Source organism: Myotis daubentonii, chromosome 2 (assembly GCF_963259705.1).
Source record: "Myotis daubentonii chromosome 2, mMyoDau2.1, whole genome shotgun sequence".
NCBI classification, from domain to species: domain Eukaryota; kingdom Metazoa; phylum Chordata; class Mammalia; order Chiroptera; family Vespertilionidae; genus Myotis; species Myotis daubentonii.
In genome coordinates, this window is record NC_081841.1 from 53,597,478 (window position 1) to 53,624,674 (window position 27,197).

At 45.3% G+C, this 27,197-nt stretch overlaps 1 protein-coding gene across 10 annotated transcripts; it reads left to right on the plus strand.

The window, feature by feature from the left end:
- The first annotated feature begins 3,862 nt into the window (after window positions 1-3,862).
- Window positions 3,863-25,958, plus strand: PRR13 (proline rich 13). Of its 10 annotated transcripts, none has more exons than XM_059683090.1 (6): window positions 3,863-3,953; window positions 4,555-4,593; window positions 5,130-5,515; window positions 20,285-20,395; window positions 23,571-23,843; window positions 25,454-25,958. In XM_059683090.1, exons 2-6 carry the CDS (start codon window positions 4,575-4,577, stop codon window positions 25,490-25,492), a joined length of 828 nt encoding a protein of 275 aa, XP_059539073.1. In that variant the 5' UTR covers window positions 3,863-3,953; window positions 4,555-4,574; the 3' UTR covers window positions 25,493-25,958. The 10 variants fall into 10 exon arrangements, with proteins under 10 accessions (XP_059539073.1, XP_059539079.1, XP_059539072.1 ...); XM_059683096.1 differs by having other exon boundaries at window positions 3,868-3,942; window positions 5,430-5,515; XM_059683089.1 differs by having other exon boundaries at window positions 3,869-3,942.
- The last annotated feature ends 1,239 nt before the right edge of the window (window positions 25,959-27,197 follow it).

Sequence of the window (27,197 nt, forward strand, 5' to 3'; positions counted from 1 at the left end):
ATAACAGAGGCCCGGAGACTGTTTGCAGAAGACCCTGTTTGCCCGAAAGGAAGGAGAGCAGTTTCTCATCAACATGTTAAGCCATAACCAGAATTAGCTCCTCAGAGGAAAAGGTGGGCCCTTTGGAAGGCACCCAGAGAACCTGTCTCAGGCAACAAGATAAGAAGGAGGGATTTCAGGGAGGGGTAGGGGAGGGTGGTGGACATCTTTTAATGACCGACTCAGGGTCCTGGGGTCAAGCCTGCCTCTTGGTCCTTATTCCCAGGACCCTGGTGTTCTTAGAGAGATCCTAGAGGACTGTTGGGACGCAGACCCGGAAGCACGGCTGACAGCTGAGTGTGTACAGCAGCGCCTGGCTGCCCTGGCCCATCCTCAGGAGGCCCACCTCTTCCCAGAGGGCTGTTCACATAGCTTCCCGCCTCTCTGCGCAGAAGACTGTCTCTCGACTCCTCCCCACCCTTCTTCCTTGTAGGCCTCGGCTGAGAATCTGTCACTTCAGCATTGAGCAAGGCCCTTGTTTCAGGATTCTCAACCTACCGATACTATTTCTCATGTGTAACTATGCAGTTTATGTGTAATCGATGTATGCGCAAACTAGACACGGTGATCATACGCCTGTTTGCTCTCCCTCACTACTGCCTTTCCCACTTGCCAAATGCTTGGACCCTTCTAGTGGTATCCAGGTCCACTATAATTCTGACCAGTGACGGAGGGTAGGTGTGCACAGGAAAGAGATAAAGTCAGCTTTCCTGACTCCACACCCTTAGGGCATCCTTCCTTCTTATGATCCTGGGCTCCTCCTGGCGCTCGTTCTATTCCTCCTCCTCAACAAGCCTTTTTTTGGTGGGATACCATGAAGGGCACTGGGGAAAGAGGGATGAAACCATGAACTTGCTGCTCTGAAGGTGCTCGGAGATCCACAACTCACTCTGTTGGGATCCCGTACGGTGTCCTGGGAGGGGTGGTGTTCTCTGGTGAGGGCCTGAGTAGGAAGGCCTCACAGCACAGGATGCTTGAGCTGGGTCTTGAATGAGCAGGAATTTTCCAGGAGTGTTGGGGGCAGTACGACATTCCTGCCCAGTGAGGTGTATCATGAGGTGCAGCAAGAAACTACAGGTAACCTGAGTAGCAAAAGTATGTGTGTGTGAGTGTGTGAGTGTGTGAGTGTGTGAGTGTGTGTGTGTGTGTGTGTGTGTGTGTGTGTGTGTGTGTGGTGGGGGGAGGGGGTGGGGTGGAAAGAGAAAAGGTGACATGGAGAACTGTAGGCAAGGCTTTGGGAGCCATGCTGAGAACTTCTTCCTTCATTTCTTTTTTTATGTTTTCTCTACTGGGCTTTTCTTTCCAACCTGGGCATCTTTAATAATGGGTACCCCTCAATGCCAGTCCAGTTACAAGTGCCTGTCTGGTGTATAACCTGGCTCGGTTTCTAACTCTCCAAGTGCCCTTGGGCAAGTTACTTCCTCTTTTTAGGGCTCAGGTTCCTTGTTTGCTATATAAGGGGTTGGAAGCCTTTCTGTCCAATCCCAGAACAGTGGGGGAGTCCTGATTTCACTACCACAGGATTGCTTCCTGCTCAGTGACCAACTAACTCTATGCCCTCGGGCAAGTTTCTTCACCCTTGGAATCTCAGTTTTATCTTGTGTGAAGTGTGGAGAAAAACACTTAACGCTGCTTTGCAGGGTCAGTTCAGGGTGAAAAAAAGGTGACACGTCTTACACAGCTCCTGGCCTTAGTAAACACTTTGTAAATGGTAGCAGTTGTGATTGAGCATTGAGATTATAATCTAGCCCCTTTCTAGTTTGGTTGTTCTAGAGTTCCAGGATTAGCCTCTGGAGAGCCCATCTACTCTCAGGCCCCGAGATTTCACCTTCCTTCTGACCCAGGTCTCTAAATCTCTACAAGACATCATCTCCTGGATAGGCAGCCACCACATGAAACTAAACACATCAAAATCCAAGCTCCTGCCTTCCCCTCAACAACAGGGCTGCCTTTCCTTCTTCCTTGACTCTCAAGGACACCAAGTTTCTCTTGGTCGCAGAATAAGGAAGATGTTTTTGTCCCTTCCTGAGGCCCCAGCTCATCTTACCCATTGAGGTTGTATGGGCAGGGCTAGCTGCTGGGTACCATCCCCCTTTCCTCCCTCCTAGGTCTGGCAGCCTCAACTACTGAAATTACCGCTTGGCCGCCTCTTTTTCTCCCAATTTAGGTTAAACACCACTGTAAACAATCTTTAAACGTAACTGCATTGTATTTTGCCTCTGCACAACAGTCTACTTGCTTGTTTCGTGACAATCCTATGAGCATCATTTACAAAGGAGGAAACCAAGGATTCAGAGAAGTTTAGGAATATGTCTAAGGTCACACAGACCTTAAGTAACAGAGCAGGAATTTTCATCATTAAAAACAATGTTTATGAAAATGCCATAAATTATTAGAAATGGTAATGTCATATGAAAAGAATATATAGACCTATGCTGGCAAGCATAGGGTTATGTTAAATAAAAATAAACCTACAATCACAAGAAAAACAAACAAATCCCAATAGAGGGACATTTTATAAAATACCCATTCAGCACTCCTCAAAAGTATCAAGATCATCATAAGTAAAGAAAACCTGAGAAACTATCACAATGATGAGGAGCCTAAGGAGACATGGTGACTAAATGGAATGTGATATCCTGGAACAGAAAAAGGACTTTGGGTAAAAACGTAAGAAATCTGAATAAAGTTAACAATCATAAGTCAATGTTGATTCATTCTGGTAACATAACATACTAATGTAGAGATGTTAATAATAGGGGGAACTGGGTGTGGGGAATATAAAAGCTCTGTATCAATTTTTCTATAAACCTAAAACTGTTCTAAAAAAATAAAGCTTATTAAAAAAACCCAAAAACAACAACTGTGTCCATCTCCAAAACGTCAGAGAGGGCCATAAAATACAAGGAACAAGGGGAGGGTTGTGTGTAAGCATTACAATGTTTATTTGCAGTAATTTTGAGTGGGTGTATTGTAATGTGTTGCTTTGAAAGGCATCACTAACATAGAAGCCAAAAAAAACCGAGATTATCATCTTGGCTCTCCTAACTATGAACTCTTCGAAAGTTTATTTATTTAATATTCTCAGGAAGTTGAAAGCATGATTCTCTGTCATTTTCAACCCTGTAATTCTATGTGGTTCTATGATAAAATGGGAATATTTCACCAAATCTAGTGTTTACCTAGAGAGCTGGGAGTGGGTGTGTCCACATAAAGTATTTGAGGATCTTTCCTGAGCCACTTTCCTGATTTCACCTGGAAGAGGGTCCTTCACTTAGCCTGGGTGGCTTCTAGTTTCTGCAATTTGACAGAGGGCGGAGCTATGCAATGGGAGATGGGGCATCCTAGGAGAGATTAGGACATCTCACTATTTCCGGCAACAACGTTTCTTTACTTCCCACGGGCAACTAAGAGGGAGGGTGGCAATATTGAGGCTGGCGCTGAGACTCAGCGCTTCCCCTCGTCCCTAAGCGCTCTGCATATACCACAGGGTACCGCATTCACATTATAGAGGTGTTGCACGCCCCCGGACGAGAAGCTCGTGGGCAGGTGCTGAATTTCTTCTTCGTATCTTAGGGGGCTGTGCCCAGAAACCGGCTTCTCCCTCTCCGGACCAGTCTCTCTCAGCCCCACACCTAGGAATGTCCGCCCCGCCCGCCCCTCAGCCCCGCCCCGCCTCGCCCTGAGAGTGCCCGGCTCCGCCCCTATTGCAACCGCAGCCGTCTAGCCTGGCAGGGACTAGAGTAATTGACGGGCACATTATCCAATCACAACGCCGAACGACCACATAATTACCAATTAGGTGGTAGCAGAGGCGGGTGCCGGAGCGGAAGCGGCGGGGGCGTGACCAGGAAGTGAGAGAGGAAGTGAGAGCGGAGCCTGAGAAGGACCAGCCGAGCCCAGGTGTTGTGAAGGTGACGGCGCCTCTGGGTTCCCCGGTTTTCTCCCTTTCCCGCTCCTGGGTCAGGGGTCCCTTCGCAGCTGGGAGCCAGGGTCTCCATGTGCTCTCTTTAATGGGCAAGGGTGTGGGTCTACATATGTAAGCATTGGAGGATCTTTTCTGAGCCACCTTCCTGGTTTCGCTTACACCTTCCAGGTCTGGCCTGGAGGAGGGTCCTTCTCTTAGCCTGGGTGGGGGTGCTGTCCCTGTCACCGCGGGGGGGATGGTGGTGAAGTTGTTTAAAATACTTCTTGAATCTGTGGGTGGTTAAAGTCACGGACACAGAAAGGGAGCTGAGTGATGGGGATTGCCAAGTTCGCGGAGGTGGAGACCTCCCGCTGTGGACCGAGGTAGTGGACGGCGGAGCTGCCCTGGGAGCTGGGTTCCCGTGGTTGGGACTAGGAATAAAATGGGTATTGAGGGCGAAGGAACAGTGGAAGAAACACGTGTTAGGTGGGGGTCATGGTGGTTGTCGGAGCCCACTGTAGAGCTGGAGGCTTTGGGGTGGGGCGCGGTCCCTAAATCCCCCCCACCCCGCCTCCGGGCGGTCAGCTTTTTGCCGTCTTTCTCCTCAGGCTGTAGCGAACACCTGACCATGTGGAATCCCAGTGCCGGTAGGTGTTTGGGGTGCTCTCTTTCCCACCCCAACCCCTTTCCAAATGGGCCCCACAACAGGACGTCTCTGTGTTTTCCTTCCACCTCTCCCCTCATCTGCAAAGGCCAAGTCCCTAGACTATGGCTGACCCATGCTCTTGTCTTTCCTTCGAGTTCACCATCTCCCTCTCTTCCCAGCGGGAGAGGGACGTGACCTTTTATCTCTTCTACGTGGATTTGTTTTCCTTACCTTCCATTCTCCTAAATCACTTTTCCATTTCCCTGTAAGTATTGAGTGAGAAACTGAATTCCTGCCTTTTTATTATTTGTTGTCGGAGGCTCTGGGTAATCCTAATCTTTTATTTTTAATTTTTTTGCTTTATTGATTCAGATATTACATATATGTCCTTTTTCCCCCATTGCCCCCTACCCCCCCACTCATACCCTCACACCCCCTGTTGTCTGTTTCCATTGGTTAGGCTTATATGCATGTATACAAGTCCTTTGGTTGATCGGGTAATCCTAATCTTAATTTCTTCTTTGCTTCTTCCACCAGGGCAGCCAGGGCCAAATCCATATCCCCCTAATGTCGGGTACCCTGGAGGTTCCAATCCTGCCCATCCACCGTCTGTCAATCCTGCCTTTCCTCCGGGCCCGTTTCCTACTCCCCTTGGCCCCTTTCCCACTCCCCCAGGAGCTCCCCAGGGGAATCCAGCTTTCCCCCCAGTGGGGCCCCCTTATCCTGTGCCACCACCAGCATATCCAGGATACCAACCATCAGGCCCCTATCCCCCTCCATATCCACCACCTGCCCCTGGCATGCCTCCTATTAATCCCTTGGCTCCTGGCATGGTAGCACCAGGAATGGTGACGGACAAGAAGATTCGGAAGAAAATGAAGAAAGCTCAAAAAAAGTCGCAGGCGCACCATAAGCATGGCAAGGTCAGTGCCCTCTGGAGCTTGGCTAGGAAGGGTTGCCCCCTCAGAGAGACTAGGCAAGTAAGGGGTGACTGAGGGGGATTCACAGTCTGAGGACATGGGGCAGTGATTGTATTGCTCTGGTGATGGTTCTTCCTTTTTATAAAGGACTAGAGGCCCAGTGCACGACTTCGTGCATGGGTGGGGTCTGGCCAGCCTGCCCCATGGGGTGGAGGGGCAGTAGGGGGTGGGGTAGGGCCTGCCAGGGAAGGGGCCGCGAGTGGTTGCCCGCCCCCCCCCCCACTGGCCCCGCCCCCTGGTTGAACTCCCAGTCGAGGGGATATTTGCATATTAGCCTTTTATTAAATAGGATTCCCACTGGGAAGAATCTGATAATTTTGAAAAGAAATATTAAGCCAATTGGGCTTTCTACAGGTGAGGGGCTAGGCCAGTGATGGCGAACCTATGACACGCGTGCCAGAGGTGACACTCGAACTCATTTTTTGGGTTGATTTTTCTTTGTTAAATGGCATTTAAATATATAAAATAAATATCAAAAATATAAATCTTTGTTTTACTATGGTTGCAAATATCAAAAAATTTCTATGTGTGACCAGAGTTAAGTTAGGGTTTTTCAAAATGCTGACATGCCGAGCTCAAAAGGTTCGCCATCGCTGGGCTAGGCTGAGCCTTAGAATGGATCTCAGAATCAAAAGCCTTTCTTGTCTGCTTTTCTCTCTCCCTGAATTTTTGAACCCCTCCCTCACTCCCAGATGCGATTTTAATTGTACCTACCCACTGAGGTGGTCAAATGTCCGTTAACAGGGTCAGCTTTTTTTTTTTAAATCCTCTCCGGAGGATATGCTTACTGACTTGAGAGGGGTGGTGGTGAGAGAGAGTATTGCCTTCCATACATGCCCTGACTGACCGGGGAATCAAACCCACAACCTTTTCCGTATACGGGACAATACTCCAACCAATTGAGCACACCCACCAAGCCAGTAGGGTCAGTCTTTTGACAAAACAGTCTTATATTATAATTAATAAATAATAATCTGGCCCTAGTTCCTGGAGTTCCTTTCTCTCCTTCAGGGTGTTGTGTTAATTACATAGGCCTTTTTGCCCTGCCCACACAGTGGGGAAATTGAGGACTAGTGATTCTCAGCCTCAAAACCTAAGTTTCATGCTCAGCCTCAAGGCTAAGTAAGTATCCTCATTCTAGACCAGTGGTTCTCAACCTTGGCTGCACATTAGAATCACCTGGGAATCTTTTTATTTATTTATTTATTTTTTATAATTTCTTTCTTTTTTTTTTTTTTTAATTTTTTTTTATTGCTTAAAGTATTACGGGAATCTTTTTAAAATCCTGATTTCTGGGCCTCATCCTCCGGAAATTCTGTTTCTTTGTTATGGGGTGGGGCCACAACATTAGTAACAAAGAAACAGAATTTCCGGAGGATGAGGCCCAGAAATCAGGATTTTAAAAAGATTCCCAGGTGATTCTAATGTGCAGCCAAGGTTGAGAACCACTGCTCTAGAGGAGTGTTAATTAGCAAGGGTAAAAATAGTTCTCTGGACAACTCTGCAAGGATTGAATCAACCTGGATCTTGAGGAGGCCTTAATTAACATTTTACTGCTTAGTATTTATTTCCTTATGGCTTTGGGCACTAATTCCTGGTTCTGGATTTTTTGTAGAAGTCTGAGGAGAAGAAAAGGTGAGATTGAATGGGGAATAAATTACCCTGGAGAGACTCCAAAATAGTGTTTTTTTTAAAAATAATCTTTTAGCCCTAGCCTGTTTGGCTCAGTGGATTGAGTGTTGGCCCTCGGACTGAAGGATCGTGGGTTTGATTCCAGTATAAGGCACATATCTCAGGTGCAGGCTTGATTCGCAGCCCTGGTTGGGGGAACCAATCGATGTGTTTCTCTCATATAGATGTTTCTCTTTCTCCCTGTCTCCTGCTCCCTTCACCAAAGATACCCTTGGGTGAGGACTAACAACAACAAAATCTTTTAGCCTGGCCAGTATTGCTCAGTGGTTGAGCATCGATCTATGAACCAGGAGGTCATGGTTTGATTCCCTGGCAGGGGGCCTAGGCCCATGCCTGGGTTGTGGGCTCAGTCCCCACTTTGGCCATGCAATCAATGATTCTCTTATTATTGATGCTTCTCTCTCTCTCTCTCTGAAATCAATATGTGTGTGTATATACTTTTTTGTTAATTCTCACCTGAGGATATTTTTCCATTGATTGCTAGAGAGAGTGGAAGGGAGGGGGAGAGACAGAGAGAAACATCGATGTAAGAGAGAGATATCGATTGGTTGCCTCCCACACATGCCCCAACCAGGGCCGGGGATTGAGCCTGTAACTTTGGCATATTGGGATGATGCTATAACCAACTGAGTTAGCTGGCCAGGGTTCAAAATGTTTTCAATGACAGTTGTTGATGGGAGTATGCGTGTAAAGTACCTCGACTAGGAGTCTCCCGACTTTCTATCCCACTTTCTTCACTTTCTCCCAATTAGGAAAAAGTAGAGATATAAATGCACACACAGCTGTTGTTTCTATTCACTTTTCTTAGATTCGTAGTCTCTAGAACAGTGGTTCTCAACCTGTGGGCCGCCAACCTGCAGGTTGCGACCCCTTTGGGGGTCGAACGACCCTTTCACAGAGGTCGCCTAAGACCATCGGAAAACATATATAATTACATATTGTTTTTGTGATTAATCACTATGCTTTAATTATGTTCAATGTGTAACAATGAAAATACATCCTGCATATCAGATATTTACATTATGATTCATAACAGTAGCAAAATTACAGTTATGAAGTAGCAACAAAAATAATTTTATGGTTGGGGGTCACCACAGCATGAGGAACTGTATTAAAGGGTCGAGGCATTAGGAAGGTTGAGAACCACTGCTCTAGGAACTTTCCATGCAGCTAATCAATGAGCATTTATAAGGAAGCAGCTATTCCCTAGCTTGTGCCTATAATTTATTCCTTGCATTGGCTTTGGTAAAGAAGGTTGGAAAACTTGCTCTATCTGAAGTATGTTAAATTCTGTACAATGAATTAGGATGGTTTAATCCATTCTATATCCTCACTGCTTAAGGAAATCCTTGCTTTTGCGATTTAAGGGACAATCTAGTTTAAAACTCCTGACCTTCTTATGTACCTGAGTGGCAGGGTAGGGAATCAAAGAATGTCCCATGGAGTGATCAAATGTCATTTGGATTGGATGCTATCTCCTTTCCCCTTTCCCCTTGCAGCACTCCTCCTCCTCCTCTTCCAGCAGTGACTCTGACTGAATACAGGGTCTGGACCCTACCTTCAAGTCTCTCCAGTTCTGCTCTCCCATCAAGCTTCAATGCCATCTTGCACTGGGGAAAATTAGCCATTGTGCCCCCCTACCCCTCTACCCCAATCTGAGACTCACTCTGCTGTTCAGCCCTAACTGCTTAGGGGAAATGGGAAAAGAATTGCCATGGGCTAGCAAAGGCCATCTTCACAGTGCTTGGATAGAGCTTTTAACTGATGAGGTTTAAGGAGAACTATTTTTTGAAGACGGTGAAACCTTTGAGCTAAATACTGAAAATAAGAATAAAGATCTAGAAAATGTGATTTTTAACTTTCTTTTGTAATATTTGTAGTTGGGGAGGTTTTGTGGAAACTTAATTGTGGGAGAAAACAAACTACTTTTTTTTTTTTTTAACTTGTGGCATGCTTGGCCAATTTAATGGCAAATACATTTCCCTGCAGACCTTTAATTGATTGCACTAACTGCAAGGCTGCTGGGAAGTAGAGTCCATTTGTTGATGAGTTCTGACTGCCATTTTGGAATTTAATCTCTATTCTTTAGTTCAGTATGCTATTTTCAGGTCCTCCCCACATTCTCCAACTCTCAATCCAAATAAAGCTGTTTGTCCTGGTCTCTGCACACCTGTGCCATTACCTTGGTTGGGCCTAGTACATTCCACTACTTTTGCTGCCCTTCCACAGTTGCTTTAAAGTGTTATCAGTTTGCCCTGGCTGGTTTGGCTCAGTGGATAGAGTGTCAGCCTATGGACTGAAGGGTCCTCGGTTTGATTCCAGTTAAGGGCACATGCCAGGTTTCGGGCTCAATCCCCAGTGGGGGGTGTGCAGGAAGCTTCCAATCAGTGATTCTCTCTCATTGATGTTTCTATCTCTCCCTCTCCCTTCTTTTCTGAAATCAATAAAAATATATTTTAAAAAAATAAAGTGTATCAGTTTTATAGTAAGGAACCAGAGCATTAGTGAACAAGAGACCATACTGTCTCTATGTTTCTTAAGTGGGAGGAACCTTCAAAATTGGTTCAGGCTTGGTGGAATGAATATTTATGTCTTCTTTTTAATGAATGGGTATAAGTCTTTGGCATAAGTTTTCGTATCTGCTACAGAGGTTCTCAGCCCTGGTTGCCCATTACCTATCAGAAAGTAATTTAGGACTTTGCCCCAAATCTATGGAATACGACCCTTTAAGGATGGGATTCTATAAGTCAGTATTTTAAAGAAACTGTTTGATTCTGATGCGCAGCTAGAATTGAGGGCCACTGGTTCACTCTGTGCCACGCACAGTACTACACGTCAGGTTCTCAAAGATCTGTTGAGTAGAGGAAAAAGACATCTAAGATAATCTATATATATAAAAGCCCAGCGACCAGAACGGTGAAATGAGGGGTGGCTATGATGTGCAGCAGTCAATCAGCCTGATCCAGGCCCCTGTTGGCCCCCAACACCCTGGTGAAGGCGGGGCCAGATGGCCAACGCCCTTGGCCCCTCCCCTGGCAAGCTCAGCCCCTGATAGGCCCCCTCACCCCATCTGGGTGTAGTCAGCCAACCGCCTGCGGCCTATACTCCGCATTCCTCATTCTACGCCTGCCGGCCAGGCCAGCCAGATCCCCCCCCCCCCCCCATGCACAAATTCATTCACTGGGCCTCTAGTTTATTAAAAAAGACAGATGCTACAAAATGCCAGAAGGAAATAAACCTAGAAATAACTGGGAAGGGAAGGAGGGATCAAGGATGACTTCACAGATCAGAGGGATATGATGTGAGAAAGACTAGATAGGCCATTGCTGGCTTTGAAGATGGAATGAGGCCAACAGCAAAGGAATGCTGGCAGTGAAGAAATGCAAAGATGGAAAAGGCGGGGAAACAGATTCTATTCTAGTTTCCAGAAGGAACCGACCCTTCTAACTTTGATTTTATTCCCATAACACTCATTTCAGACTTCTAACTTCCAGAATTGTAAGTGAATAAATTTGTGGTGGTGTAAGCCACAAAATGTGTGGTAATATGTTACAGTAGCAATAGAAAACTAATATACTTACTATAAAATAAAAAAAGTGATTGTGATAAAAAGAAGACTTCACAGGAAAAGTGACATTACAACTTTTCAAATACCTCTTGCGCCTTGAGTGTGAAAAATATAAGTGGGAAAAATGAGATTTACCAGGTGAATGGCAGAGAGGAGCTGGGAAGGGAATGTGCTTAGATGCATATTCAGAAAGCTCCATAGTATATTTTGGAATCAGGTATCCCAGAATGATTTTCTAGAAAATTGTTTATTGAGGAAATACTGTATTCTGGGTGCTGAAGCTACAGAGGTGGATAAGAGTCCCTGCCCTTTATAACCTGCAAGACCTAATGGAGCAGACAGACGTGAGTATGTGAATAGGTTATAGTACAGTAAAAATGACCACAACCGAGACACGGATCAAACAGTGGGGGAGGAAAGGAAGGAGTAACAGGGCCACTGGGAAAACGAGCTAGGTCTGGCCTGGGCCTCAGGATGATAGTTTTTCAGTTGGTAAGTAATATCAACTAATGCTGATTACTTATTACTAGTATATGCCACGCACTGAGTGCTTTACATTTATAATGTGTGATCTTCAGTGACTCTATAAGTTAAGTAATATTATTCCCATTTTGTAGATGAAGAAAATTTGTCAGGATTCAAAATCAGGCAGAGCGGCTCAAGTCTGTGCTCTTAACCCAATGGCAGAAGAAATAGCTTTACAGAGGCCAGAGTTGTAAAAAGGTGCAGGATGGAAGCTCAGAAGTTCCTGAGGCTGAGTTCCCATTCAAGAGCCTGGAATGGGGGAGGTAGGGCTAGAGAAGGGAGTGGACTTGAGTGATGTTTCTGAGGTGTGGTCCACAGGGTTTGGGGATTGAGTGAGGGGTTTGAAGAACAGGGAGGGAGTGTTTTTAGTTGGTAGTATTACATTTATGACTTGTCCCTGGGGCAGGTTATCCTATATAATAAAAGCCTAATATGCAAATGGACTGAATGGCAGAATGACCAGTGGAATGACGGGTCGCTATGACATGCACTGACCACTAGGGGGCAGATGCTCAACGCAGGAGCTGCCCCCAGCCTGCAGGCCCCAGGCCAGCCAAGGCAGGTGCCAGCTGCGGGGGAGGGGGTTCCCAATCACCCTACAGATCGGCCCTGATCGCTGGCCAGGCCTAGGGACCCTACCCATTCACGAATTTTATGAATTGGGCCTCTAGTATGAAATAAATTCCTGAGGTCTTCCTATATTTTAGAGCTAAATTCTAATTTTATTAGGAAATACTAGGCCAAGACCTGCTTTTCAAGTGTCTTGGATTTGGGGACCATTCAAATGTTTCTTTCCATTCACTCTCTATTTTCATTTATTCATCAGTTCTTTTTTGAGGCAATGGGAGATGTGGTCATAGGAGCATTATGAGGTGAAGAGAAATATGTTGACAAATCAGAAATAAGGACAGACAATGAGAAGGGCTAGAGGGGGAAATACAAAGAAATGAGTGAGAAAATCTGATTTTCTCCACTTCCTTTCTTTTTAATACTTACTTGAGGATATATTTTTATTGATTTCAGAGAGAGAGAAATATCGATGTGAGAGAGAAATATTGTACCTCCCATATATGCCCCCACCAGGGATTGAACATGCAACCTAGGTATGTACTCTGACTGGGAATTGAACCTGTAACCTTTTGGTGTATGAAACAATGCTCCAACCAACTGAGCTACCCAGCCAGGGCTGATTTTCTTTACTTCTAATTGTGGAGAACACATCTCCCCTTCCTGGCCCTTCTAGGCCATATACAGAGCACTTTGCTGCTGTTGTTTTGTTACTATTGTTTCTCAAAAATTTATTAACTTCTTAAGAGCTAAAATAATACATGTACTTGGGAGAAAATTGTAACCTTTTTAATAGGATGTTTAATAAAAAGTAAAGTTCTTCTCATCTCAGATTCTCAGCTTCCTCAGTAAAGGTAACCAGGACTACCAGATTCTTTTGTAAACTTCCAGAGCTATTCTGAATAGTTAAATCCCCACCCCAAACCCACCATTTTTATTTTGTTCCTATTGCCCCTCTCCCCGTTTATATCACACTAGAGGCCCGGTGCACGAATTCATGCATGGGTGGGGTTCCTAGGCCTGGCTGGTGATCAGGGCCATCAGGATCTTCTTGCCCAGATTGGGGCCGGCCAGCTGGGGGCAGGGACCATGGGAGGTTGGCTGTGGGAGCGCACTGACCACCAGGGGGAGGCTCTTGCATTGAGCGTCTGCCCCCTGGTGGTCAGTGCACATCATAGCGACCGGTTGTTCTGTTGTTCTGTCATTTGGTCACTTAGGCTATTATATATATAAACTAGTAGCCCAGTGCACGAAATTTATGCACATTGAAAGGGAATTAATTAGAGGAATGTAATTGGGACTCACTAATATCAATAATATGTGAGTGTGAGGCAGTGCGTGTTTCTAAATTCAATGACATGAATTTTAGCTATTACTTTGCCAAATAAATGGAATTTACAGATACCATTTAAAAGAGCATTCAGCTTAATACTAAAAACTCTGGGTACCAAGTCAGGTCTGTTTACAACTTTTTGCCAGCTTTGTAAATTGTTTGTAATATCTGCCCATTTGGGGTTGCATGTCATGGTTACGAATAAATTGGGTTTGCCATACTTCGTTACAATTGCCATAGCATGCTGATATTGCTGCTGCATATTTCTGGGACTACCCTCAGAAGATGATGGAAGTATTATCATTTTACCAATCGGCACATTGTCATTTTCAGATTTAGATTTGAGATAATCCATCAAACCACTATATTTTTCAACTCTCAAATTGGTTTGCTTTGATGAAATTTATCCAATTGGCCTCCATTTTTGAGTATGAATCCACGATAAACTGTTAATTTTCCTGCAGTTAAAATAGGATTGAACGTATCCCGCACAGAGAGATGAAATCCATAATACTGCATTTGTGTGACTCGTGCCCTTACATTTTGTCTAGTATTATTGTCGATTACACTGTTGTCTCTGAGTCTTAATGCAATATCTGTTCCCCAGCTTTTTTCACCATGTGGGAAAAGAATAGGATGTGTCATTACATCTAATGTAGGAAACAGGATATTGATTTGTTTCATTTTAGTGGCATTTGGATTATTGGGATCTGGTTTACAATGAATGAGCAAGTCCCTTTAAAAAGGAGGTTCTCCATCTTCATTTCTGAATATGACAGCAACCTCAGTTACACGGGGAGAATTATATTTACCCGGATCACTGTTAAGATCATATTTAATCGTCATTGTTACTTCTGTGGGAGCAATACCTTTTGCTGCTACTTCAGATTGGGCTTCCTTTTCTACCTCATGTAGCATCTTGTATGATTTTGTTAATTCACTTACTTCATGAATGAGGTTGTTGATGTTGATCATGAGTCTTTCTGAGCAGCCCTGGTTTTCTGGCATTGCTAATCCTTTACTTGTAGCTTCGGCTGTATCCAAAATAGAGAGTTGAGCAAACTTCCGAGAAACACCATCCGAAGGATGTAAAGTTCCAGTACGGTGATAAACTTGTCCGTGTATTCTAAAACAGTATGACCCATATCCTGATGGCGATGCAGTATTTGCACCCATGGAAGCAAAAGCAAAAGAACTATTTATGGAACGAATATTTTCCATGAAATTTTTCCTGTCAGAATCTTCATTTGTCATTAATCTTTTTAAATACGCCGGGTAATCTGGAAAATGTATATCATTTGGACAGACTTTCCCTTTGCTACAACATCGAGTAAATTTCCCATTGGATGGTTTTTCATCAGAGAAATTTAGTGATGTAAAATTCACATCGAACAGTCATTCCACCACAACTATGTTCGAGAATTGCATCCTCATGTACTCCATTTTCGGTGAGAAGGCAGTTCTTACCGGTATTGGTAGTACTTGTTGATGACTGTTTTCTAGACATATTCTGTTATTGCCACCACCCTCTTTCAACTTCAAATGCACGTTGGTCTTTAGACATTTTCTGTCGATAACACCGGTGTTTTTCAGCATCAGAGCGACGTTTTTCTAGTAGCTGGTGTTCAGATACATCCTGTCGCAGGCGCCGCCTTCTTTCAAGATCAGATGCACGCTGCTCTGCAGACACTTTCTGTCGATAATGGCAGCATCTTTCGGCTGCAGAGCTATGTTGTATCAACAGTTGTTCTTTAGGCATAGTCCCACCTCTCTACTGTCACGATCTGAGTTGCAGGTGAATGAGAGTCCTGGCTATCTGACCAATGGCTGATTCTGTGGGGGTGGGACTTCCTCCTCCCTGCTGTCAGTTTCCACAGCTGTGATGAGGAAGCTGGGGTGACGGAGTTGCGCCTTCCAAGCCGCCCTCTCTCTTGCTCTGTTCTATGTCCAGCGGTCTCCTGCTCTGCCAAGTCCTCCAAACCTCCCGCTCTCCGCTGGCAAGGTCCCGGGAGCCCATGGGCGTGGCTATGCACAGGCAGTCTTGCCTCCCCAACCCAGCAAAAGTCCCCTGCAGCCCGTAGGCGTGGCTATGGCCTCGCCTCCTGGGGCTGGTGAAGGTCCTGGGAGCCCGCGGGTGTGGCTAGGCAGGGGCCACCTTGCCTCCCTGACTGGCAAAAGTCTCGGGAGCCCACAGGCGTGGCTAGGTGCAGGCACCTCACCTCCCTGACCGGCGAAAGTCTCGGGAGCCCACAGGCATGGCTAGACGTGGGCGCCTCACCTCCCCAACCGGTGAAAGTCCCGGGAGCCTGTGGGCGTGGCTATGGCCTCGCCTCCGGGGCTGGCAAAGGTCCTGGCAGCCCGCGGGCGTAGCTAGGTGCAGGTGGCCTGGCCTCCCCAACCGGCAAAAGTCCGGGGAGCCCACAGGCGTGGCTAGGTGCGGGCGCCTTGCCTCCCCAACCGGCAAAAGTCTTGGGAGCCCGCGGCCGCAGGCGCCATCACTTCCTGGGGCACCTGACACCTGCGTATGCAAGTTAACCGCCATCTTTGTTGGGTTAATTTGCATAGTCACTCTGATGGGCTGGTGGGTGTGGCTTGAGCGTAGCAGAGGGATGGCTAATTTGCATGTTTCCCTTATTATGTAGGATGGGAGCATAGTACAGGCCCTTTTTTGAACCTAACATTTTCTCATTTAATTACATATCTTGGAGTTGATTCCATTTCTGTGTCTATGTATGTGTGTGTATATTTATGTAGATAACATTGATTGTTTTAACAGCATTTAATTTATTTAACCACTCTTTTATTGCTGGAATGTTTTATTGTTTCTAGTGTTACTATACACTTAATCTGCTGCAGTGAGCATTTTGGTACATATATCTTTGCCAGAGATTCAGAATTGGATGCCCATGGCTATATCTGACTATGAGACTCCTTTTTTTTTTGAGGGACCACTCTGCATTAAATATCAGCCATTTTCAACAAAGGCTCAGATTTCAAGCTGGAAACTAGCTTGTGGGCCCACATTTCTTTTTTTTTTCCTTTTTAATTTCTTTTTTTATTTCTAAGAGTATTACACATGTCTCCTTTTTTCCCCCCCTTAACATTCCCCCGGCTTCCCCCACCCCCCAGTGTCTTGTGTCCATTAGTTATTCTCATATGCATGCATATAAGTCCTTCAGTTGATCTCCTACCCTCCCCAACCCTCCACAGGGTTCCCACTGTAGTTTGATGGTCTGCTCAATGCTGCTCTGCCTCTGTATCCCTTTTTGTTCATCAGTCTATAATGGTCCTTATTATTCATAAATGAGTGAGTTCATGTGGTATTTTTCTCAGCTTCCCAGGGGCCGTCCCAGCCTCAAGGGGCCGTCTCAGCCTCACAAGGGCCGCCTCAGCCTCACAGGGGCCGCCTCAACCTCACCAGGGCCGTCTCAACCTCACCGGGTCCGATTCAACCTCACCGGGGCTGTCTCGACCTCACCGGGGCTGATTCAACCTCACCAGGGCCGTCTCAACCTCACCGGGTCCGATTCAACCTCACCGGGGCTGTCTCGACCTCACCGGGGCTGATTCAAACTCACCAGGGCTGTCTCAACCTCACCGGGGCCGTTTCAGCCTCACCGGGTCCGATTCAACCTCACCGGGGCTGTCTCGACCTCACCGGGGCTGATTCAAACTCACCAGGGCTGTCTCAACCTCACCGGGGCCGTCTCAACCTCACCGGGGCCGTCTCAACCTCACCGGGGCTGTCTCAACCTCACTGGGGCCGTCTCAACCTCACCGGGGCCGTCTCAACCCCACCGGGGCTGTTGCAACCCCACCAGGGCCGTCTCAGCCTCACCGGGGCCGTCTCGACCTCACCGGGGCCTATTCAACTTCACAGGGGCCGTCTCAGCCTCAGATGGGCCGTCTCAGCCTCAGATGGGCCGTCTCAGCCTCACCGGCCCCATTTTCAACCTCACCAGGGCTGTTTCAACCTCACCGGGGCTGTCTCAACCCCACTGGGGCCGTCCCACCCCTACCTGGGCCGTCCTACCCCCACCGGGGCCGTCTCAGCCTCACCAGGGCTGTCTCAGCCTCACGGGGGCCGTCCCAGCCCCTTGGGGGCCGCCTCGGCCTCACATGGGCTGTCTCAGCAATACAAAGTTTGGCATTCTGTCCTTTGTTGGGCGGCTTCTTGCTGGACAAAATCTCCAGGCGTTCCTGGTGGCTGAATATCTGGTATGCCTGCTTGGATTTCGCTTTCTACCAAGTGCACAGGCTGCCTGTCTGCCGTCTTCCAGCGTCCCATGTGAGACTGGATCTGGAGGACCTGCCTGTGCGTTTGCTGGTACAGCGGTTCCATGTCGCCGGCCCAGGCGGGTCCAGCTCCGGCTTCCTCCGAACCTGATTCTGCTTCTTGAGTGTATCCCTTATGTATGCGAGGAGTTGAAATCTGCTTTCTGCTGGGCTAGGCTGCAAAAGCGCCGGTGGCTCTCTTTGTGCCACTAGCACAGCTTGGGTAGGGATGTAAATTGAGTAGGGCAGGGTCCCCGGGAATCACCAGAGCAAGGGGCAATGGCATCTCTGCCACTCCTCGTCTCTCCGCGACTCCGTGTCTCGCGTCCCCGATTGCCGGCGAGCAGCTCCCCCAGACAGCCACTCTCGCTCTCCGGCCTGTTGCAAGGCCATCCCACCTCTCCCCGTAGGGGTCTGGGATCTCAGGAACCCGCCCCAAACAAGCTCAGTGGATTTGAGAGTCTGCATCCCCTTCTGATTGAAAAAAAACACGCATCCAGTTGCAGCCAGCCTGGCGTGCGACTCTGCACCACTGTTCTTGGCAAATCACCAGGGCGGGGCCAAGGGCAATGGCGTCTCTGCGTCTCCTCGCCTCTCCGAGACTCGGTGTCTCACGTCCCCGAGTGCCAGCGAGCAGCTCCGCGAGACAGCCACTCTCGCTCTCCGGCCTGTTGCAAGGCTGTCCTGCCTCTCCCCATAGGGGTCTGGGACCTCAGATCCTGCCCCAAACAAGCTCAGTGGATTTGAGAGTCTTCATCCCCTTCTGATTGAAAAAAACCGTGCATCCAGTTGCAGCCCACCTGGCGCGCGACTCCGTACCTCCCTTCTTGGAGCCTCCACACAACCTACTCAGTCTCAATGCTCTTCTTTCTTTCCTTCCAGTTGTAGAGCTTCCACGAGGCCAGCTTTCCCATGGTTCTGAATGATAACTTTGTTTTATAGTTGGTAGTCTCGATGATGTTGTGGGAGGCAGCACGCACAGGTCTGTACCTTACGCCGCCATCTTGGTTCTCCTCTCCTGATTATAATTTCTTAAGTCATCTTTCAAATATCCCAAATCCGTGAAAGGGACATCCCGGACGCTGCCCCCGGTGTAGCAGTTGTCTCCAAGGTTGACAGCACCGGTGAGGACCTGATGCAGATGCATGTCCGGAGCCGGGCTGGCCAGGGAATGCACAAGAGGCTACACCAGCCCCCGCACCGCCCCCGCCGCCTCCCTTGGGACCGGCCGTGGAGCGGCTCCGGCTTATCGCCTCACTCCTGTTCGCCTCCCCCCCTGCCTTGTCCCTGCCATGGGACCTCCTCAACTGCCGACGCTGCATGGGTCGCTGCTCGGAGGTGGAAATGCCCGGATGCTCCCACCTCCTGCTGCACCAGTGCACAAATGCTGGAGGACGAGGGTGCGCGTGAGGCGGGGAGCGTTCTGGGGCCCGGCTAGCCGGGAGCGAGCTGGCAGGGATACTCTGCCCGAGGGAGCTGGGCCCACATTTCTAAAGGCAAATATGGCCCTGAGTACTGGTCATTCCTTATAGATAGGTCTTGTACTTTCCAGTCTTCTCATTGCCTTTTCAAGTTGTTACCTTTTTTTTTAGGCCAGCTTCTCCCAATTACATTACTTGGCTGGCTCCTGAGAGCACTTGGTTTGTGCCCTCTGTTTTGTACATCAGTTTAAGACTCTCAAGATGATAGTTCTCAAATGTTTTTATCGTATGCCCTTACTACCCTGTGTCCATGCCATTCTTCTCTTACTAGAAGCTATAGCAAGATTTCACACATTTGAGAATGGGAAAGGCTAGGAAATCCTTGAGATCTAAAATACAAATTGACACTTCAGCTTTGGGATGAATCTTTAGTTTGCTGCCTTTGGAATCATCTCCCTATATCAGGTTGCTTTGTGGCCCTAAGGCAGGTTCATTCCCTTGACTAACTTGGTTCCTCTTCTGAGAAGAATTTGGTGATTCATGAAATTATTAGCTATTATGATTAGGTGCATCCCATCTTTCTCTTTCAAAGCTGGTTACAATTGTAGGCCAGTCCCAATAGTAGCCATGTTACTGTTAGAGGATGGTATCATTTTATCAATTTTTAATCTTATCTGTTTTGTCCTGTACATTAGAATTTGATGGCTAGCCACTCCCTGTCACACTGGCTCTCAGAACCCCTAGGTTATAAATGACCCAATTGTAAAGTCTTGAGATTAATCTGACCTTTAGCCCAGGCCTCACAGTAAGCCTGCTCCTTATTTTGTCTTTTTCTGGGTGTCTTAACATTGTTCTAATTTGTTTCCTCTCTTTCAATATTTGGTCTGCCTCTTGCCTTTGTGTGGGGAAGCATGAGACTTGGAAAGTTTGTAAGGAGGACATTCTGAGAAAAGGGAAGTATGTGGAAGGCCACCTACCCTGTTTATCAGAATTCTGACTTAAGGAAGACTTAGGGGAGTGTCGAAGGCGGCGCCCCTGATTTTTCCTTGACCTTTCCAAACAAGTCTGTGCATGTGCAGACCCCCAGGCATTTACTGGAATCCTTATGCCTAATCTTCGGGTGCCCTTGCCTAGAGGACACTGCAAACGTGTGCCCTTCCAAGATTACTCACCCTACTGATTGTATCTAAAGATAAACTCTATATCAAACTGCAATTAAATCCTAACGAGGCAGGCAATCGAAGCTGCTCGGTTCCTTTAGCCAGGCTGTCCCTTAGCCCTCTTTTTCACAGCAACTGTTGTGTCGGAGTAATCATTCATCCGTCGTTCAGGGTCTGCTGACCAGCCCTGGCAATGTGGTACCCGGTGTGAAGATGAAGGAATACAATGAGATGTGCGGAACCCTTGAAAACAAAGAGGAAGGACACGAAAGTAACTGTGCAGTAAGTAATTGGAGCCCACTTGGGATATCTAAGTTTGAGGGAAATGTTTTTCAGCTAAGGTTTCACAATAGGACAACAACTGTCCACCGAATAACAGATCTCTTTGTTACTTAAAAAGTTATTTAAAAAAAAAAAAAAGTAGAAGTGAAAATTTCATCACATACAAAAAATTTAAAAAGTAATTAAAAGCAAATGGTGCCTCATTTATGGAAGAACAATTAAAGAGCCTGTTGCAAATTGTTATAATTTATAGTCCTTGTTTTCCTAATGCTGGAACATTAGACCTTGATCTCTGGGAACAAGTAGGTAGGAATTTAAAGAGAAATCAGGCCCAGGGAAAACGAGTGCCCTTGTCATCTTTAACTATGTGGGCTCTTGTTCGAGCTGCACTATGCCCACTTCAAATTGAGGATCAAAAGCCTACAGAACGCCAGGAGGATTTATCACTGCCCCCTCCTCCTGAAGTAGAGCCTGTCAAGCCTGTAATACCTAAGGCCCCCAATCCTCTGCCTCCAGTGTGAGAAGGCTCATCAACTAGATCCTCAGTTAAGGGATCATGTGTCAGGCAAGCTATGTTAGAATAAGAGCTTTGGCTTGCCCAGTTATGCAAGATCAGCAAGGTAATCAGATACATGAACCACTCTTCTTTAATACCTTTAAAGAAATAAGGAAAAGTATTAGAGAAAATGAGGCTAGCAGTCCATTTACAAAAGGACTCCTTAATGCCTTGTCAGAAAATTACCATAGACACCTTGGGACTGGCAGATCTGGCTAAAACAACACTGGATGCCAGTCAGTATTTATTATAGAGAACAGAATATGATGAGATCTGTGAACAACAGGCTGTTTCTGGGTGTTCACTGGCGACCTCACCTGGGAGCCCTCTGGGCCCCATTCAGGCTGTGAGTCCCAGGTACTTTAAAATATCTTCTGAAAGACCTATGAAAAGAATTCTGACTTATTAAGTCTTGTCTGTGTGTTATGCATGCCTGTAAATATCATATAAGCATCTGTTAATTGTTGCTTTATGTGTCTTTGTTGTTTGGTTTAATTTGTTTAAAGATGGGGCACATTTCACTTTGCTAGGGGCCCCAGCTACTTGTGGCAGGCTGAACACATGGCAGGGATTGCAGGAACTTCCCAGCAGCTGCCAAGAATTCTTAATCTTGGGGATCCTTCTTGCTCTCCCTCTCAAGGCATCAGCCACTAGAAACTCTTAGAAGTTCTTGTCTATCTGTAATGTAACTTGGTTACTGATTGATGTTCTTTGCTTGCTTTCTTATCATTGAGGGACTTAGTTTGAAGATTCTAAGGCTAATGTCCCAATCCACCCTTTTATGAGTACTCATCTATTTACTATAGGGTTTTTTTGTTTGTTTCTGTTTTTAAGATCTCATAAGATTTCATGTTGTTAGTCTACTCAGAGAGAAAAAGTATGGGAAATAACCATTTAAACCCCCCAAGTCTTTTTCCTAAGATGATTAGACCTGTAGAAGTGCCCTCCAACAGGCTGCAGAAATAGCAGTTTGGGGGCCACTCCCATTTTTGTAAAAAAAAAAAAAATTATTACTTTAACATTAAAGCCACTGAGTTATCCCTGTTACAAAATTTGCCAAGAAAATGCCTTGGCTAATAATAATTGGCTTTAAAATCTCAAAGTTGTTAAGGCAAAATAAATATAACTGAAATGAAGGATATATGATAAAGCTTTTTCAGTGGTAATTATATATGCCTAAACATAGTTTTCCAAAGTGTTTGGTAACTTAAAACTTTGGAGTTTGCTGGATTAAATAGTAAAAATTATTAAATATCGAGGTATTTTGAAATATGAATCTGAATTTGCCTCGTATGGAGAATCTAGAGGATGGATTTGAATCTGTTAATAAGTTGTTTTTTATTTGAAATATCTATTAAAATGTGAATGTATTGCTAATCTGTGGAATGTTAATTACTTATATGTCACCTAAAAATGAAGTTTTTTAAGGGTTAAGAATTCTAACTAATTGGAAAGAAGGTATGTTTTTGGTGTAATAGAAGGATGAGGCATGGAGATGCATTTTGAAGGAGAAAGAAAGTGGTTTCTAGAGCTGGTTATTTCTGAAAGTTGTAAGGTTTCTGAAGAAAGGTTTGTGGAAGTTGTAGAAAGGTTTGTGAAAGTAGACTGTTTATAAAGAGAAATGTTGAAAGGAAATTATATAAATAACACAGACCAGTAAGCCAGGACAAGTAGAATAGGGGAATTGAAATGGTTAAACAGCAATTTGGAGCTATCTAGTAAATCCTACCTTCCCTAAACCAAGGACACTTAAGAGTAAATGATTTGCATTTTGCCTCCCTAACCAGAGGGTAAATAGCTTATATCAATATACTCAGGGAGACAGATAGCAGAAATCCAATTAGTGTCATTTGCTGACCTCACCCAAGGACAAATGAAATTAGAAAATAAACCTTATTTTGGAGAGTCCTTTTCTAGTCTGTTAAAAGGAAAAAGATCTGTCCTGTTTTTTTTTACCCAGGAAGCAAAAGTTCTATAAATTATTGAAATTGTTATATGTTACATTAATCAGGTAAATTTTTTTTTTTAAAGGCCATCTATTAACCATGGGAATTGAAGTTTGCTAGCCTATGTTTGTGTCTAATACACTTTGAAATATGATTTTTTTGGCAAAATAAATTTGACAATCCTTCCAGGGTTTGCATTTTAAGCCCTACCTGTCCCTCCAGTATTTGGCAATTCTTAATAAGTGGCAATACGTTTCTTTGCATGAATTCAATAAGACCTGTTTCCAATTGTAGCTATATTAATCAAGATAATGGGCCTGCTTATAGCAGCCAGGGCTTCACTGCTTTTTGCAGAACTTGGTTCATCCAGCATTCTATAGGAATTCCTTATAATCCACAAGGGCAGGCCATCATTGAACGTGCCCATGCTACCCTGAAGGTTATGCTAGTAAAACAATAAAGAGGGAATATGGGACTCAAGGAACCTGCTATACTACTATCTAAAGTAGTCCTTACCTTTAATTTTTTTGAATCTGAATAATCATTTTTAACCCTCAATAGCCCCACCTTAGAAACCACAAGTCTTGTGGAGAGATGTGGACACTAATAACTGAATGGGACCCAATGAATTATTAACATGGGGAGGGATATGCATGTATTTCTACCCCCACAGGGCTGCTGTGGATTACAGCACGCTGGATCAAACCCTGCCGTGGCATTGCACGGGGCCAATACTCTTCCAGAAACGAAGAATTCTGGCTCAGGGACTCCACAGAACCGAACGTTGCGCATTCGCCGGACCCGGACGGTCCCCGAAATATCCTGGGGAATGATAAAGAAGCTGATGAAAGAGGCTGAGGAACTGTTGCAGCGTACTTCCTTTCCACTCACGCCAGATAACCTCTTTCTTGCTATGACTGCTTTGATTCATCTCAACTCTTGTACGGTATGGTTTAGTATTCTTATTTGGCTTTGGACCAGCATCAGCCACCATGTATTGGGTCCATGTTATAGACCCACCTTTCTTTATATCCCTCACTGGGAGACACCCCTTTCCCTGTCTCCTTCCTAGGAGCGTGGACTTGTCACCTATAGGCAGTCTTGAAAATGGGACACATTGGACCCCAGTGCCCCCTAATACTACCTTCCACTCTAACCTCTTATCCCTTTGTGTTACTACTTCCTCTACATCCCAATATTGTTTAAAGGCTCATAATCAGATCTGGTTACATACTATCCCCAAGGAAGGACAAGCAAGGGCCCAGTTTATCTTCCTCTCAGCAGGAAGTCTAGCCAAGGGCAGGCATACCTGTGCTACAGCTCCACCACTGCCTCCATGTAAGCAAAATAAGAAGTGGGACCCCTCCTTGGAGGCCTTACATTGGGAAGTCTGCCGAGGGGAACGGCCTCATTATTATCAGCTGGGAGACCATCGGATTGTAGACTGGGGCCCACATGGCCACCTGCAAGCTAATCATACTAATATTTTAGTCCAACCGTACCTCCAATGGCACTTTTGTGGGGTCAGCTAGAATCCCCCTCCTTGCATGGACAGAAGGAGGTTTGGTTCCCGTCGCCCTCAACTACAAGATTTTCCGGTTCAGGAAACCTTACGGAGATTAGGACATGTTTTCCATCCACTGAACTTATAGGACAGGGATTATCAACAGAAGTCCAATAATTATACTAGGACCTTTTCAAAATATCATTCAGATAGTAGTTTGGTATGTACCACACATCCTTATGTATCTCTCATGGGTCCCAGCTTACAAATTACTTAACAATAATTCTTTTCTAATACAGGTAGGAGAAAGGGCCTACTATTCATCCTGTATTACCAATCAAAATGTCACCTCATTGAATATAAACACCATTATAATATTGAGGAGACAGGCTGAGGTCTTAATACCCATTAACCTTACTAGGGAGTGGCAAGGTTCATCATCCATTGAAATTTTAGAAAGCATTAAGTCATTTGAGGCCTAAAAGATTTTTGGGGATGCTCATAACAGCCATTATCTTGGCTATTGTTATTCTTACTACTGCCAGCGTAGCTGTGGTGGGCCTTTCTGAGTCTGTGTAGACTGCCACGTTTGTAGACAGTATGGCCAAGAATGTAACTAAAGAATTTACTATGCAGCAGCACATAGGCAGAAAAATTTTGGCTAGGTTACAGGCTGTAGAAGCAGCCATTGAATATTTGGGGAAAAGACAGGACACCTTAGCATACAGACAAATACTTAATTGCAGTTGGGGACATAAGCACATATGTGTCACCCCCTTAAAATGGAACAGCAGTCACCATCAGTAGGTTGACATTAAGAGCATTTGTGGGGAGTATTTCATGACAATCTTACTGAAGAAGTGACTGCTTTACAAAAACAAATAAAGACTCCCTACTTGCTATTAATGAGCACAAACAACAAACTACTGCTTGGAATGCAGTAAAGGAGCATTTAAACTGGATAGACCCTACCAAATGGTTTCCTGGAATCAATTGGCACCTGATCGGACTAACTGTTGCCTTCATTGTAATTCTTTTTGTTTTTCTTATAGTCTGTAGAATCAGAACTCAACAGTGAACAAGCCTCGTAGAACCCAACATTCCCAGGCGTCAAGTTCACCACAGCCCTCTGTCTTCTATACCCAGCAAAACAAAAAAGGGGGAGGTGTGGGAGAGCATGAGATTTGGTTGGAAAGTTTGTAAGGAGGACATTCTGAGAAAAGGGAAGTGTGCAGAAAGCCGCCTGCTCTGTTTATTGGAACTCCGACTTAGGGGAGTGTTGAAAGCGGCACCCCTAATTATTCCTTAACCTTTCCAAACAAGTCTGTGCACGTGCAGATCCCCAGGTGTTTACTGGAATCCTTATGCCCAATCTTTGGGTGCCCTTGACTAGAGGACAATGCAAACACATGTGTCTTCCCAAGATTATTCATCCTACTGATTGTATCTAAAAGATAAACTTTATATCAAACTGCAATAAAAGCCTAACGAGGCAGGCAATTGAGGCTGCCTGGTTCCTTTAGCCAGGCTGTCCCTTAGCCCTCTTTTTCACAGCAACTGTTGTCTTGGAGTAATCATTCATCCGTCGTTCAGGGTCTGCTGGCACCTTTGCCAAAATAACTTTATTGCTGTTTTTCTTTTAGACTTCTTTAATTCTATTTCACTTTGATCCTAATGTCCACTCCCTCATTTGGGGGTGGGAGGTGGTAGTGGAGTGGGTGGGAGGAAAAGCACTGGCGTCCCCAAGCCTTATTTCCATTTCAGGAAACTATCCCTTTTCAGATGACTCTACTGAATTGGGGTTGCCCAATAAAACTTGACTAATATTAAGGCCAGAACCAACACCCAAAGGAATTGAACAAGGTTCAATAATAACCTTGTATGTGATGTCTCTTTCATTTCTCCTTATTTTGTCTTATTTCCTTTCAGGGCTCCTGTTTTTTTAAACAAAATTTTTTGTTTTTTTAAAATATATTTTTATTGATTTCAGAGAGGAAGGGAGAGGGAGAGAGATAGAAACATCAATGATGAGAGAGAATCATTGATCGGCTGCCTCCTACATGCCCCCCACTGGGGATTGAGCCTGAAACCTGGGCATGTGAATCGAACCCGGAACCCCTGATTCTGCAGGCCAATACTCTGTTCACTGAGCCAAACCAGCTAGGGCTAAAAAAAAAGTTTCAATGTGGAAATTTACAAGGGTAGAGAATGCAGTTTAATGGACTCCTATATATAATTTCCCTTCAGTAATTATCAATGTTTAGCCAATCTTGTTCCATTCCACATCGTATTTTTCCCAATTTTTATCAATGAAAATTATTTTTTAAAAGTTTAAACAGCCCGGCCAGCATGTGTCAGTGGTTGAGCATCAACCTATGAACCAGGAGGTCACAGTTCGATTCTTGGTCAGGGTACATGCCTGGGTTGTGGGCCCAATCGTCAGTTGGGGCATGCAGGAGGCAGCCAATCAATGATTCTCTCTCATGATTGATGTTTCTAGCACTCTCTCCCTCTCCCTTCTTCTCTGAAATAAAGAAAATATAAAAAAGTTTAAACAGTACAATGATCACCCATAAACCTACCACCTACACTCAACAATTGCTAACATTTTACCATATTTTCTTTATGGATATACTATGTGAAGCACTTGAAAATCTGTTGCATCCACCATGACTCTTCACCCTTAAATATTTCATCATGTACCTCTTAACTAGTATTTCTCCTACATAACCAAAATTCCATTATTGCACTTAAGAAAGTTAACAATACTTCCTTATATTAGCAAATATTCAGTTC

Excerpts from the sequence above, each read along its gene's own strand:
- PRR13 (XM_059683090.1), top strand. Across the intron at positions 5,516-20,284 it reads CGCACCATAAGCATGGCAAG|GGTCTGCTGACCAGCCCTGG; the intron begins GTCAGTGCCCTC and ends TCCGTCGTTCAG. Across the intron at positions 20,396-23,570 it reads GACACGAAAGTAACTGTGCA|GGCTGCTGTGGATTACAGCA; the intron begins GTAAGTAATTGG and ends CTACCCCCACAG.